This window comes from Chiroxiphia lanceolata, chromosome 5, assembly GCF_009829145.1.
Source record: "Chiroxiphia lanceolata isolate bChiLan1 chromosome 5, bChiLan1.pri, whole genome shotgun sequence".
Lineage (NCBI taxonomy): Eukaryota > Metazoa > Chordata > Aves > Passeriformes > Pipridae > Chiroxiphia > Chiroxiphia lanceolata.
Window position 1 is genome coordinate 8,587,488 of NC_045641.1, and position 15,862 is coordinate 8,603,349.

At 37.7% G+C, this 15,862-nt stretch overlaps 1 protein-coding gene across 4 annotated transcripts in view; it reads left to right on the forward strand.

Moving 5' to 3' along the window:
• Positions 1–15,862, forward strand: part of SEMA3D (semaphorin 3D) — a 139,279-nt gene that overhangs the window by 91,139 nt on the left and 32,278 nt on the right. For all 4 annotated transcript variants that reach the window (XM_032688655.1, XM_032688657.1, XM_032688656.1 and 1 more), the window contains exons 9-11: positions 11,096–11,210; positions 11,665–11,734; positions 13,075–13,219. In XM_032688655.1, the coding sequence (XP_032544546.1) occupies positions 11,096–11,210; positions 11,665–11,734; positions 13,075–13,219 (330 nt within the window). The remainder of the gene's footprint in view (positions 1–11,095; positions 11,211–11,664; positions 11,735–13,074; positions 13,220–15,862) is intronic.

A 15,862-nucleotide genomic window follows, 5' to 3' on the forward strand; every position in this document is an offset into this window, starting at 1 on the left:
ATATAATATAAATTATGCAAATAGACTCCTGTTTATGAACTAAGATACTCTGGATCTCTGCTCTGGCACGAAACATCTGCTACGCTTAATTGTCTCTGATATGGGAACAATGTCTTTGATTGCAACAGTTGATAACATAATTTCTACTCACACTGTCTCATTAATGTGACCTTACTACACAGAGTAAAGCCTTCTTTCTCTGGTAAGCAGAGAATAAAAGTGGATGGGAGGAGTCCAGCAACTTTTGAAATAATTTTCTTGATGTAAACACATTTTTTTTCTACTAGAATTTAGTTGCTGTCTACCTCACTGTGCCTTAGGGTTCCTGCACATTCATACCAAAAACACATGCTGAAATTAGAATAGGCTTTGTTTTTAATAAGGAGCTTAGTCAGTGCAGCCTATTCTTTGGCTAATTTTCAAGGGTTCAACAATATGGTCCCTTACCAATCCTCTCCCTTAGGGGAAATCTTCTCTGGAAAGCCTTTCCCAGCTACTTTCAGACCCAGAAGACTACAATACTTTGCCCAGAGTCAAACAGCTGCCCCTTGTCATGTTCATCAGACCATACTTAGGGTCCTGAAGTATGAGCTGCACTGACACAGCACTCCATAGCACTCATGTAGGTTACGTCATCTTAATTCTGTGTATCACTAAGGGATATCAGTGGGACAAGGGAGGAAGTGCTTTCAACAGTCACTTTCAGAACCAGTTGTGTAATTTATCATGGCAAATGGCATTTCCTGTTTTTGGTTTGAGGGAAACAGAAGAAGTATCATTGTGCTATCGGTAATACCTGACACTACTTAACGGTATGTTCATGCTTAACATAAATTGCAGTCTTCATGGTTATTTGTTTTCTTTTTATGTAAGACCATAAGTAAAAAGAAAAAATGCTGTGAAAGATTAGCCAGAAAAGTTTTTTTTCTTTTCTAAAATGCGTATAGTTACACATATATATTAAGTGATCATACAAACCTTAACTCCTTAAGACCATGGACCCACATATTTCTGTTTCTAGAAACACAGGCATAAGCTTTTGCAGCTACATTGTCTTCAAGCCCACACTGCTGAACCAGTTTGCATCAGCTGAAGTTGACACAGTCATTACACACTAAGCAAGATTCTGAAGAAAAAAAAAAATAAAATTTGCAGCATCCATGTGCTGTGCCTTGTGCAGTCAAATAATAAGTCAGCTACATTTTTTTGCATATCTACTGCTAAATGATCATAGAATTCTAAGTTGGTTTATCAATGACTTCACAAATATAGCCCTAGAAAGACCCAGGTTTCCCCCCTATTTTCCCCACTCAGATAAAGAGAAAAATAAAAATTCTAGCACAAAAGAGTCCACAGAAAGGTTTTGGGAGGGAAGAAGGTTGTTGAAGCTTTTGTTTGTTTGTTATCTATATAGAAACACTTCTTTTCAAAGTTATAACCTCATTCTATTGGAATGGAGTGGAAATTAGCCAAAAGCAGTAGTCTCTCTGCTGCAGTATGAAATTCCTGTTTATTATTACAGTGGTTTGCATGTGCTGTGTTATAAGCTTCTTTTTAATGGTTTTGGTGATGTATTACAAAAGTTAGGGCGTGCAGTCTTAGAGACTGGTTTCTGAGACCTCGACTGCCAAGCCTTTGCCTCTGATGCTTTCCCATATTTCCCAAAGTGTTCAGTATCCAGAAGCAACCTTTGTTCTAGTGGGAACAAGTGAGTTCTTTGTCTTTTTTTTTTTTCCCACCCCTATATATACCACGCTGTACCTGGGGACAAGAATATAGCAATTAGGCACAGCCCTCTTGGTTAAACTGTACTTTCTAAGCACACTGGAATGTAATCATTTTAAGAGCTCTTGAGTTGAGAGCCCTGGACACACCCTGCATTCCACCTTTAGATGATGTTATTTATTTCCAAAGCCATGAACATAAGCAGAGTTCAAGGCTATGACCTTGTCTCCCATCTGGTACTTTAAGCAATTTGTATTCCCAGAATGGCAGGAGGCAGCTATTCCGCTGCGACTCCAAGTCCGGGGTCTCCAGTGGGCTTTGCCACAGGGCTGTTGGATCTAAAAGTTAAGAGGTGTTTTTCTTGTCCTGGAAATAGTCTAGCCATGGTTTTACTGTGACTAGGGATAACTGGGTCTTAACATAATTTGTATTTCTATACTGTGTTATGCTACACTGTGTAGATAATTGATCTCCAAAAGCTTTTGGGTTATCCTCACGCTGTAATGCTGTAACGCTGTTCAGCCCTGCTAGCTGGGGTCCCGGAAGCAAAATAGCCATGTTAACATGTTCTCAGCAGGGCTAATTAGTCTGGGCTCAGAGCCATACTCGTGCAGCTATCCTGCTTCCAGTTCTGGAGGCAACTCATTCCAGACAAGATTTAACTTACTGCACATTACATGTTTATATACCTCCTTTGTCACCATAATATTGCCCAACTAACAATGCCAGCCATGGGTAATAATTTTTTCTTTCTTGATTTCTCAATGATAATGATTAAAAACATTCTGAAACAGTCATCCCTAGAACAACTTTGGCCTTCATTTGCCCCTTGAGCGTCTTTGCAGCAGTGATTCTTTCTGCAGCCAACTCCTCTTGGACTTCCAAATTTGATATTTGTATAATATATGCCATTTGAAAAGTTTCAAATTATGTAGATGCTCATCATGTTAATTTCATTTTTAGGGGCTGATGTGTTGGAGACAGGCCAGTTCCATACAATATCTGCTTCTAGCTGTGATGGATTAAGAGATATAGCATCAGGCTTTGTCAGGTCTTTTGGTCCAACTTTCCTTATTGGCAAGGGTAGAAGCATAAGTATAGGAAGTTTTGTATATTTTCTGTCCCTCATGGGTGTGTTTCAATAATATAATGAGAGGGGGGAAATCATGATTTACAGATGAAGCAAAAATATGTAAGTTATGATTATGTATAAAGAGGTGGGACTGAATTTTAGTGAGCCTCAGGGAAAATGAAAAAGAAATTGCAGTGTCAAGATAGAGCTTTAAAAACTGGATTATGGAAGTGCAGCTGCACAACCTCTGAAGCAAACTCTGGAAATGATCCTAGTTACCAGAGAGACTCATTGCAGAAGACACTGTCAGTAACCCACTGGCTCGGAAGTGGAAGCCTGCAGAGTTAATTGGAGTGGAGTTCCTATGTCTAATCCAAAGTCCCTGTGCTTCCAAGTGCTTTGACTCAGATGTTCAAATATCTCTAAGAGTAGCAAATTTCTGATTTTGAAATTTCTTCATGTGATAAAATTATCTTCCTGCCTTTTTTTTTTTTCTGTCAGCATGTTTAATATGAGAATGTACCGTGGTTTACAGTTTTTCTGTTGAGTACATTGTTGCAAATACAGATGTTTCAGAATTCTAAATTCTAAATGACTCTCTAAAATTATGACCTAACTTTGTTTTTTGGTCTCATGCCCTTCCCAGCTCTCAAGCTCTGCTTATCAATACTGTGGTCACTGTCCCACACTAGTGACTTCAGACATTTGTAAATATCCAAGCAAGGAAACTAATTATCAGGCATTCACTCCAGTAAAGGCAGATGCCTACTTCTTAGAGGAAGACTGCTTCCATCTTCAATCCAAATCACTCTCTGAAGTACATATTTTCCACTGTCTATAAAGGGAGCTTTACCCTACTGGGTCCCTGAAATGTGAAAATCAAGGCATTTTTATTTAAGAATGGCAATTCTGAATGGCAAATTCAAGCCTATTTGTTCAGAAAGCAACTAGTTTATCCCAGTGCTACATCTCACACTGCTCCAGTTTCACAATGTTCTTAATCTGTTCAGACAATATGAATTCTGATCTCCCGATTGACATTAATTACATGATCCTTCAAGTCACTTGACTTGCCTGTAGCTTCATGATGAAGAACGTTACCTTTCATAACCTGAAGGTTTTTATATCCTTTATATATATCTATATCATATAATTTATATTATGTATATATGAAAATTTAGATGGCAGGTAAAGGCAGGTCAAACACACTGGAATAAACCATGAACAGTTTATTCTAAAAATTTAAGTAGATTTTCATGAGAATTCCATAACGTAATTTATTAGTTCAACCATAAGTCTTTGCTAACTTCAGATTACCACTGAAGTTGGAATGAGCAGCCTAATGCTAGATATAGTAGAGTACATCTATTTTGTGGCAGCCTTTGAACAGTTTGGGGAAATACTCTTAATACTAGCACACCTGCTGGAGGTAATCTTAGCAGGGTTGCTTAATAACCTTGAGGTAAAACGGGGTTTAATTTTATTCTTTCATCTATCCCAACTTGCTGTTGTCATTTTCTTGTCTTTACCTGAGCCTGTTAGTTTCTGGCTTTTGTGGGTTTTTTTCATGGAAAGTTTAGCAACAGTCCAGAATTTTTCTTTGCTGTGCAGTTAGATTTTCCAGTCTGGATCCCATCCAAAGATAATTTGGTAGAAACCTCTGGGTGTGATATTTAAATACTTTCCAAAATAAAAATCGACATTTTCCATAGTAACAGTTACGCATGCTCAGTGTGAGTACATTGTGGCTCTGGATGAAATAAAAACAACCCTGATTGCGGAGCAGGAACTCACAGCTAAACCACTATGTCTCTCATTCATAATTCAGACAGAGGGCTTTTCCATGGTAGATGTGTCCTATAGTCTTGTCATTTTTGCTATTGTTGTGATAAAGCCCCTTTTTCCCATTGTCTTCATGCCTAGAAATGTGTGAACATCCAGAGTAGTATCCTTACGCATAGGTCTCATGTCTAGTTTTACATTGGGTCATATTCAGCTACTTGAGCTTCATTCTAGTTTTGTGCCAAAGAATTTCCTGGCTCAGTTTTGCTGGGCTCTTACCCATTTCAGCTGAGGAAGCCAAAAACAGGTTTGGCACTAGGCATGGCACTCATGCATGCTGGTGACTACATATATGTGTGTTCTTGCCTAATCCTGCTTCTAGATAGGCCAGGGCATCAGTTGAGACAAATGTTTAGCTTTTCTGCTTGGGTTGTTTTGGTTTTTGTTTTGGTTTGGTTTGGTTTTTTTCTCAGATCTATATTTGACTCTGGTTTTTGCAATCAACTTGGGACATGCACAGAGCTCAATGAATGATTTGATCCACAACCTATAATCTTAGTTTGTAGAAGATACTATTTATCCTGTCCAATTCTTTTGCAACAAGCAGTGTGGTTTTCACTGAGGGAATGAAACCAGCTGGTACACAGTGGCAGGTTATGAGATCAGCAAATACACTGCACTACTGTCGGGCGCCCTTTAGTCATAGTGCCTGACATGGTGGTTCTGTCTCAGGACAGAAAAAATAAGCAGAGAGCCAGGACAAGCTGTGAATTAGGTACAGGAGTGTGATGGATGATGATTTCAGAAGGCAAAGTCCCAGGGACCAAGAGGCAGTCTGGGGTTTTGCAAAACTGTATGCCAGAGTATGAGTTTTCTGCTTTGAGTTGTGATGATATCAAACTTTCAATAAAGATGCAGTTTCTATGAGGGGTCTGTGCTGGTTTGTGCCTTCAGTTCTGTTTTATTATGTGCAAATGCTACCACAGTGATAGAGATCTTGGAAAGCACAGTCCATGGTACTTTAGATCAACTAGTTCAAGCAGTAGAAGTATTATACACTAGCAATATCTGTAGTGTCTGGAGGGGTTGGTGCCATTTTACAGGAAGCAGTATGTAATCCTATAATGAGATGCTGTCCCCAGGAAAGATTCTGTAATCTCATAGAAAGAGCAGAATTACTACACAGAGTCACCACCTGGTTATGAGATGGGGACTGCAGACATAGAGGAAAACTAACTTTCCCAAATTTGTGCGATGTATCCATAGCAGTGCAGTCAAAGATCTAAAGTCTCATGTGCCTTCTTTCACTTGTTTATATTGCAAGTGTACTTTTATTCTCTCTCAAGTCACACTTCACGTGTTACTTGATGTTTTTGGATGTAACCCGTAGCCTGCTGAAATCCTGGGAGGAGTCTTTCATTTGACATCAGTATGGTTTGGACAAGAAATTCTGAACCTTAATTCCTGAAGGAGTGAATTTAACTTTCCCATGTTACGTCAGCACTAACAGAGTCGAGTGGGACTAGAATATATAAGTAAAATTAAATAATTATAAAATAACTATGAATTTGAAGACAGAAATTGAAAGAAGACTGTTGGCTGTTTCTCTATTTGTAAAGCCAGTTAGAAGGCTTTTTTATCCCCTCCATAATGTAAGGATTTGCTGCAGAGGATGCCGTTTGTTTCTGGTAGCTTTGTAATATAGTTAGGCTTCAGTAAGAGAAAGGCTCCAGGGCCTTTTACAGTTTCAGTACTTTCCCCCTCTGTTCTCCAGCATTTCCTTTTATTCAGGTCAGGAATTCTCTTTGGATGGTCCTTCTGCACATCTTGCCACTGGCTGTAATTAATAACCTGCTTCTAGAAATTCCACTCATTGTCTTTTTTCTTTTTTCTTCCCCCTTTTTTTTTTTTCCCTTTTAGAAGCTGTTCAGGATAATTACTGTCTTTAAAGTTTTATGAATCACAGTGTTTGACATCTTTGATGTAGACTGATTTTTCAGATAACTGCACTTTTTGTTCTAATGTTCAATTTGTCACTGTTACTTACAAACAAGTAAGAGATTTAAAACCCCAAAGATGCAGATGTTCTTTAGCTTCATTGCCATCTGTTTTCCAGCCTACTGGATTCCAAGACTAACACTTATGCATTTTAATGAAGCTTCGTTTATATAATATATATAAGATACAATAGAAAAGAAAATAGATACAACAGAAAGTCTTTAATAAGTTGATTTTTAAATCACTTGCTGCAAGAACAATATTTTTTCTGATGGCTTTTATTTTCATGATAAAGTTATCTTTAACTAGAGGGTTTGAAAAATGTGTTGTTTTGCTCTGTTGTACATAAATTGAAGATCAGAAAACTAAGATTTCAATGGAAGTCTCCCAAGAGAGGTATATGATATGACCTTAATTTACTTCACAAGTTTTACACTATGGCATTTAAACAGCATTTTCCCTGGTTGTCAGAAAACCATACACTTACCCTGCTCATTGAAGTTGTACATCAAATAGTTGAATTCTTAATGTAGTTTGGTAGAAACTTGGTTTCTCACTCCAACAAATTGTTTCTTACAACCATCTCATTGAAAAGGGATGAAATTTTAGAATTTCTGTAAAATAAGAGTCTGTCTGATTTGTTAAAGTCATATTGGATTGCTTTCTCATTTATCTAGATAATTTCTGTGTTTAAATCTTTGTGATATATGGGGTAATATTTCCTCAACAGGTGACAGATTGAACAGCCTCCCCTTCTAGTTGGCAATTATCTAAATTTCTAACTCAGGCAAACACAAGCAACCAAGATTTTACAGGTACTACTTTCTTTTAAAAAGAAAGTATTTCAGGCAGAAGTGTTGGTATTTGTTGCAGCTTGTGAGAGTACAAAGCAGTAAGTGCTAATTAAAGCTTTATTTATATTCAAAAAGAAATATGCAGTCTTAAGTGCCTTCATCTGTCCAGTAACAAAGTTTATAGTAAACACTGCTAATCCAGTGTGCTTAGAAGTGATATTTTGGGAGATAAGATTTCAGATACTTGAGGCTGCTTGGCTGTTACAAGGAGATTAGCCATATTTTTGGAATGAAAGGCTTGCTCATGCTGCCTTCTGCTTCTCTCAGCACTTAAATTTATTTTGTCTTCTTGTCTCATCTCCCTGAAATATTTTGAGTTCTTTGTCTTTAGACCCTATCTCTTGTCAAAAATTGTCTTAGTACATCCAATTTATCACTTAAACAGACTTGAGGCAAACCCTTACTTGGTGTAAATCAATTCAGCAGTCTTCTTAGGAGTTTGAACCCTTGTTTCTATTCACCTATACACTGACTGAGCTTTGCTTTGGTGATTTTTGCTCTTCCGTCCATTTTTTTCTAATCCACTGACTACCCATCCTGTACATCTTATTATCTTATTCTTATCCACTGACTACCCATCCTGTACATCTTATTAATGTCCTGCTCTACACACAGCATTTGAGTACATCAATGATTCATTGCAGACTGATATTAAATAATCTTTTTGACAGAAGAGACTGTCTTCTTTCTGTAGCAACCCAGTTTCAAAAATGTTTTGGGCCAGTATGTCCTTTGTGCAGCCTCTCAGAGGCCAATAGTCATGAACTATGATGGTCCAAGGAATCTACAGCAAAGTGAACGGATATGATGCAAAGTGAATGAGTTCATGCCAACATAGTCTGAAGGAAAGGAGAACAACCTCATGTTCTCCAGCACCTGAAGCCTCAAGATGGGTCAAAGACTGACCTAATACACACCAAAAAATAGTATAGGGAAAAAGCCAGACATTTCCAGAGCTTTGTAGGACCAATACTACTTGAAGTCCAGAAGCAAAGATATACCTATACTATTTGTAGTTTCTGAACCTCCTTGATTTGAGCTGAACTAATTCTATACGTAGATAAAATAATCATGTCCTTTGTCAGTTCCTGCACTTTCTCTGTCAGTGAATCCTGTGCACATAGTAGGAAAGGAAAGACACTATTAATCAGAAATTACATAAAGAATTGAAAGTACTGTATGGTGGCTAATCAAAAAAATCCCCCAAAAGCCCCAAAAACCACAAGCAAAAACATCCTCCTAGTAAAATGTCCACTTCATTTCATTCAGCCATGGTGGTAGGAAGAAGCACGTTGAAGGATATGTCAGCATATTATATGTGCAACTGTCTGAATCAGTGAAAGGTCTTTTCACTTTCTCAATTTCTGCACCATAAATTTGTCACTCTCAGGCTTCAGAAGGACTTGGTAGCTCTTGGAACGCTGACTGGTCATTGAAACTCCCTTCATCCGTTACAAACTCTTCAGTGTTATTTTGGCAGCTTTGGATATGTAAGACACACCTAGAGAATGTCAGCTCTGATGCCTCTTAATTTCAAGTAACACAGTTAACGTCGTGTCCTGGCTTGAGAGCATGTAAATATGGATAAATCTTAAATCCAGTGGAATCTTATACTTTAAAGCACATAGCACTTGCTAAGATTGCTTCTATTGAGCACAGTATTTGGTTTACACAGCTTTTTAGGTACTTGGTGGAAGTACTGATTCATTTAAAATAAGCATTTGTGGAAATGTTGTGTTGGATCACAACTTAGGGGTGTAAAACACAAGCATATATCTTTCCATCTCAGGTAGAAGCTGAATGCCTGCAGTGACTGGAGCTGGAGCTAGAGTCCTTCTTCCATTCCAGCTCCATCACTTTCTCCATGTATTCTGATCCTAGCCAGGCAGTCAGCTCCTCTGATGCTTCACTGCATCCACCAGAAATCAAAGTGGAAGCCCTGCAATGTGAGAGTTGCTTAGCTAACCCGAATTGCCAGAGGAAAGAAAAGCTTAACACTTCTTGCTTTTTAAGATTCTTTTTTGCGTCTTTGTAATTGGTTGGTTTGAACTGCACCACAAAATTTATTTGCCATGGCTTTGAACAGAACACACACATACAGAGTTTCTTTTTGCTATTGGCTTCAGGCTGCTAATTCTGACACCTTTGTAATAAATCTGTTGGGTAGATGCAAAGCTTTAGACTTGGCAGGACCTCAGGAAATCAAGAGAGGAGGCAGCAATTCTTGTAAGAGCAGGAGTTCCAAAGGCGATATATGAAGTGGAATCACTTCCAACTGAGTTAATCTATTTAAAAGTAGCAGGTACATGAAAAGAGAAAGTGGTTAGAGTACATTACCGGAGAAGTGTTACTCCTTGTGAAGTGGTTTCAGCACTTAAACCCATCTTTCTGAATGCCTGTAATGTGTATGACACAGCCTTGAAGGGCCAAATACGATCTTTGGAAATGACATGTAATTTCCACCACCCAGTATTTCTTACTGGCTGGTTCTATACCTTCAGGGTTGCAAAGTCAATTAACAAAAAACTGATTTCTTCTAATGAATCTGAAGTGGTTGAATATTTATCATCAAATTTTTGGTCCTGTAATTTACAGCTCAGATCCCCTAAGCCTGAAAGTTTTTAAATGAAAGAAGTAGGCACCTTCATGGGGTAATTCAGAACCTGCAGCTGGGAGACTACTCTTGGTGATAACATTTCTCTTAAGTGTTTGAGTCCTTGTTCCTGCTGGTATATCATTGTCCTTACCACTTTAAGAATGAAAAATTTTGGTGTCTAAATAGGTTTGTGCAACCTAAATAGTTCTGCTGTTTGAGACCAATGGAAGACAAAGAAATGTAATTAATTAGATTTTTCATGTACTCAGTGGAAGGAATACATGAGCAAACTCCTAGTTCCAGATTCTTAAAATTTAAATCTTCTAAAATCCACTACCCATACCCCCCTACTGACCCAACTCAGTAGAAGGAAACCTATCCTTCAGAAGGGTAATTCAAATTTCAGGTGACCCTTTATAGCTTTTTCTTTCTACAGTGACTAAAGGAAATTTAGAGAAATATACTTATGTTTTGGAAACCCACAGTAAAATAAAAGGAAAAAAAAATCTTTTGTGGAGGATAAATTGATATTTCCATAAAAATGACTATTAAAATAATATCACTGGTTTTTCCTGGAATGCATTTCTCTCTCTACTATGTTCACAAAGCAAACAAGACAGTATTTACATTGTAAGCTGCTGATGATTATAGTTTTTCTTTTTTGAGAAATCTATCCAAAACTTTCAGTACTATTATTTGATTTGTAAAGAAATCTCAGAGAACAACTCATTGCAAAAATTAGCATCACAGGGAGCAAGAAATCACGATATAGACCTATATTTTCACAGCATTCCAGTTGTAGAGCTGATGAGAGAACTTTGCAATCAGATTTCAGTGTAATTAGGAGATTTGAATTGGCCACTCTCTGAGCTGAGAAGTAACTATGGGAGCTACTTATAAAAAGGCTGTCCTACACTGTTGTAGGACAAAAAAAATAATGAAAGAAAGACCTTGATGTTGTGGTAAGATCAAACTGTGGAATCAGACAGAAAAAGTACAGTCTGTGCTGCCATATGTTAAAGCTCTTATCTGTTTAATGTTAAGGTATTTTCATTTTCTTTTTGTTAGAATGATATGGGAGGCCAAAGGAGCCTAATAAACAAGTGGACAACTTTTCTGAAAGCCAGGCTTGTGTGTTCCATACCTGGTCCTGAAGGAGCAGACACACATTTTGATGAGCTGCGTAAGTTGATTTATCTTTAATGGTCTATTTTGACATTAATATTGCCTGGGATTTTTTTGTTTTGTTTTTATGTTTTTGGTTGGGTTTTTTTTTTCCCCACCCTGATTTGTAGAAGTACTGTGTCTTGTTCTGACTTTACTCCTCTTCCAAACAGTAGTAGTAGTATCTCTGACTTTTATCAGAAGTCCCAGAATTGATCTGATCAGAAGTACAGGGTTTTTCCCTTCCCCTCCAGAAGCTGGAAAGTGAAAAACTGATTCTGTATAAAAACCAGACTACCTGCAAATGGACATATTTCAGAATAGTAACACAAATCCATGTGGCATAAGTTAAAATTCATACTAAAATAAAGCTTTGTTATATTTTTACAAATCTCCAAATTATAAGTGGTAAATATAGAAATAGTGAATGTTTAACTAAAAAAAACCCCTAAAACATATTTTTCCCATTACAGAAGATATATTCTTACTTTCTACAAGAGATGAGAGAAACCCGCTTGTATATGGAGTCTTCACTACAACAAGGTAAGTGTCAGGATCATGTTTGGCTGTGGGAACAAATGTTAAAGATCTTACTCAGGTCTTTTATACTCTCTATATACTCAGGTCTTCTATACTAGGTCCTGATTCTTGAGAGCAGTTAGAGACTGCTGGAATAAGGCTTCCAGTATCAGGGCTCTAGTCACTGAGGACAATATTTTTCAGAAATGGAAATAATAAATTATGTCCCTAAACCTTTGTGTGCCTGACTTTTGAAAATGATTATAGAAAACAATGAAAATGTAACAATCAGAAGCAAGCTAGTTCATTTCAATCTCATCAAGCTGAACTTATAAATTTCTACCATATTTATTGAGTAACCAGTATTTGCTGCTTAAGACAAACCTTTGTCGTGAAGCAATATTTCTGTAAGCAGCATCTTGACATCTGCTGTTTTTTAGTATCAAAACTACTCTCTAAACTGATAGTTCAGTGATTTTATAGACTAGAGTTTATGAAAGAATAACCCAACTTTATCTCAAGGGGATACATTAAGTAATTAATGACCTCTCAGCTGCAATGGTGAGGTGCTTTCTATAGAATTGTGGGAAAGAAAATAACTCTTTCATCTCCAGAACCTTTCAATTAAGTGTAAATAATAAAGACTATCCAAATGCTGACCAGTGTTAGTACAATGAAGAATAACCAAGGCACTCTTTAATTCAGAAGCAGTCACCATAATACCTATGCAGATATATAACCACAAAAAAAATTTAAAATTGAAGTAAATGTTGCATAATGAATGAAATAGCTTATGAAGTAACTAAAGTACGTGCCACTCAACAACCTGATATGATATTCTTTGGAAAACTGAAATGTTTGGAAGTTTTTTTAGAAAAATACATTAAAAAAGGAAAAATACGTAGAAAAATAAATAAATGGGGATTCTTTTGTTGTTTGGGGCTTTTTTTGTCTTTTCAATGCAACTTGTAATTCTCAGGGACTTCACCTATATCACTAATATACAGACTTCCAGATGTGAACACAGTGTAAAGGAATGTCCTTAATTTGCATAAAATTCTAATCAAAATAGCTAGTAAATGATAGCTGGAAACTATCAGCCACTAGAAAAAATGGCAGTCTATCAAATGGTCCCAAAGGCTAATCCAGATTTGAACCAAGCAAAGCTTTAAACTGTAACAGCAGTGACATTAAATATCTCTAGTTATCAGACTTGTACACATTGTTATTTAGCACCACTTATATCAACTGTCAGGTGTTGGATTGATCTAAACCCCTTTAGACCCTGTGAAATTAGTTAGTTTGCGGGCTGAGGCTCTGAAGAGGTGTTTGCAGTGTGCATACCAAACCCCCTTCTCTTTCAGCTCTGTGTTCAAGGGCTCTGCAGTGTGTGTGTACAGCATGGCAGACATCAGAGCTGTGTTCAATGGCCCTTATGCTCACAAGGAGAGTGCAGATCATCGGTGGGTACAGTACGAAGGTCGCATCCCATATCCCAGACCTGGTACAGTAAGTGTCTCCTTAATTACATACTTCTATTTTTACTCAAAGGCAATCATGCTTCACACCCCTCCCAGGGTTGGTAATTTACATTTTCCACTCAGGATGTTTCAAATTATCCTCTCAACTCTTTGCCCTCTGTTGACAGCTCTTCTACCTACCCTGTAGGTATATAAATATACATTTTTCCATGTCTCCGAGATAACATTGTGTCCAGACTGTCTATTTCCTGATTGTCTCTCATATTGTGGCCTCCCACTGTACAGCTATATTTCTATCTGTTGGGATCACCTCTAAGGCATTAACAATGCATAAAAAGCCAAACCCACTACTTTATGGAGTATTAAGTTATGATGAGGTATTTTATTTGAAGTCTTTATGTTATCTTCATGTCTGTTAAAATCGTTGAGATACTGCCATTGATTCTGTTTTGTGTGGTTTTGCACATTTTGTGTTTTGAAGTAAAATAAGGAGGTAATTGCTGGAGATTTTCTGTGATAAAAGATAAGTAACAGGAAGAAAAAGAGAAGTCTGGTATGTGGAAACACTTTTAAACCCCAGTCTCTTAGACTTCAGTTGTAACAGTTAGGCCAAAACAAGAAGGAAAACTTTGCAACAGTTATTAAAGTTTTCTTTTCCCACTTCTGTCGTGGTATCAAGTTCAGAAAAGCACAGGCCGACATTACAGGTGAGGAAGAAATGCTGTTTTCAAAAAACACAAAAACTTTGATCAATTCTTTGTATGTAGAATGTAAAAGAGCAATGATTTTATCCGGAATAGCTTGACATTGATTGGTCAGGTATTCAGTGAACTAGTATTAGGCAACTGCTTAAATCCAGTCCAACACCGAGCTGTCAAGGCTGGACCTTTCCTCGTAGGTGTTTGGCTGTTCCTGCACTATTTCTCTCACATGAACATGTAACCTTTGCTTCAAGCCACATTATCTAGTCAATTTAGTTCGTCTTTTGACACATTTTCTTGTGTCCCTGTGTTTTCTTCTTCATCCTTCCAGTGGACTCAATTGTGCAGTCCAAGCTCATGCTGTTTGTTGCACACGGTGGTCCAAGGGCTTGAAAATCAGGCCTTGTGCACTGATTCCCTTCTCTCAGCTGCACATGGGCCTCAGAGGCAGCTCTCTCTCTAAAGACCAAAGCAGCTCAGAGACTGATTTGGCCTGCCCAGGATCTGTGCTGATGGAGCAAATCGTACCTAATTTAGACAATTTAGGCTTTGCAGGCTTATGCATCTCTCTGCCACACAAAATAGATAATGCCCCCAGGAAAGAAGATCGTATTCAATTTTTTTATTTTTTTTTTTTTAATTGCGTGCAACTCTATGACTGGTTAAGAAGTTCAGATGAATTTAGTTTTAAGTACAAAAATGGTGCCAGGGAGAACAATAGCTGGTCCCATGGCATCTAAAGAGATTAAAATAACTCTCTTGAAAAATTCAGACTGCCCCATAAGGATGAACACTCTGCACAGATAGACGCGTCATAAGCTCATTGCATTTTTGAGTGTATTAGCCATCACATGGTTGAGCTGGGATTCACAAGGAAGGAAACATGTCATGCTGAAGCATGTCAGTGCTGATCTTTATCATTTGATTTGAATATCCATGGTGCAAGTATTTTAAAAGTTGGAAAGTTTAAAGATAAACAGATATTTTCCATAAGTGCCCTTAACTCTCCCAACTACTTCCTTTAAGCACCTGATAACAGCTGTGAGAAAACAGTATCATAAAAGTCCTTTGAACCTCCACAGTCAGTGGATTTCTGTAGGAGTTATTCTGACCAAGGACTAAGAAGGGAAGTGGATTTGCTGAAGAAAGCTCTCAGAAGTAATCTTTACTATATAAATAAGGTAAATGTATTGCTGCATAGCTTTTTATTTGTTGTCTTAGTGAGCTGGACTGCAAAATACTTCAGGTTCAGTAGTTTAATATAGATTATCCCAATAAGTAGAGTCATACTACACTCTTCTCTTGTAATGGGTTATGCCAAACTTGGATAGGAACAAGATTTAGGTTGGAATCTGAAAAGACAGTACAGTGCTCAAAGGCAAGGAAAAGAAGCAGCATGAACCTTACAGAACACTGCATTGTGAGTGCTGAAATGCTCTTCCTTAAAGATTAATTTCACCATTTCTTGTCAGTTATGAGGTGGTTCAGGAATGTTCAGAACAAAGCCAAAGAGGGATAATCTATCCTTTTTTAAGTTACTAGAACATTTTTAAATGTAAGCTCCTCCCAAGTGCTGCCTGCAGCTGGCATAGCCAGCACTGCTCTGATTCTATATTTCCTATATTTTAGGTTACGGGCAAAGTCTAAAAATGGCTATACTAGGAAATGTGTTTCTTTTGATGCTTGACTTTGAGAGAGGCATTGACTTCCTTTCCACATTTATACAGAAGCAGGAGACTGCTTACCCTAATTTAACTTTCTGCTCAGCTGCCTTTATCTCCTAAGTAAATAAAGCTGCTCACTATAGAGGCTGTGACCACTTTGATATTGAAATTTTGACAAAATGCTTCCTGTGGTAATTTGTGTCTGAGATAAACTCCGAACATGCCTGTGATATCATGCCTTCGCAATGCCGAGCAGCCTTCACAATGCCTGTGGTCCTGGAGCTGCAGCAGGGTCTGCCTGCCCTC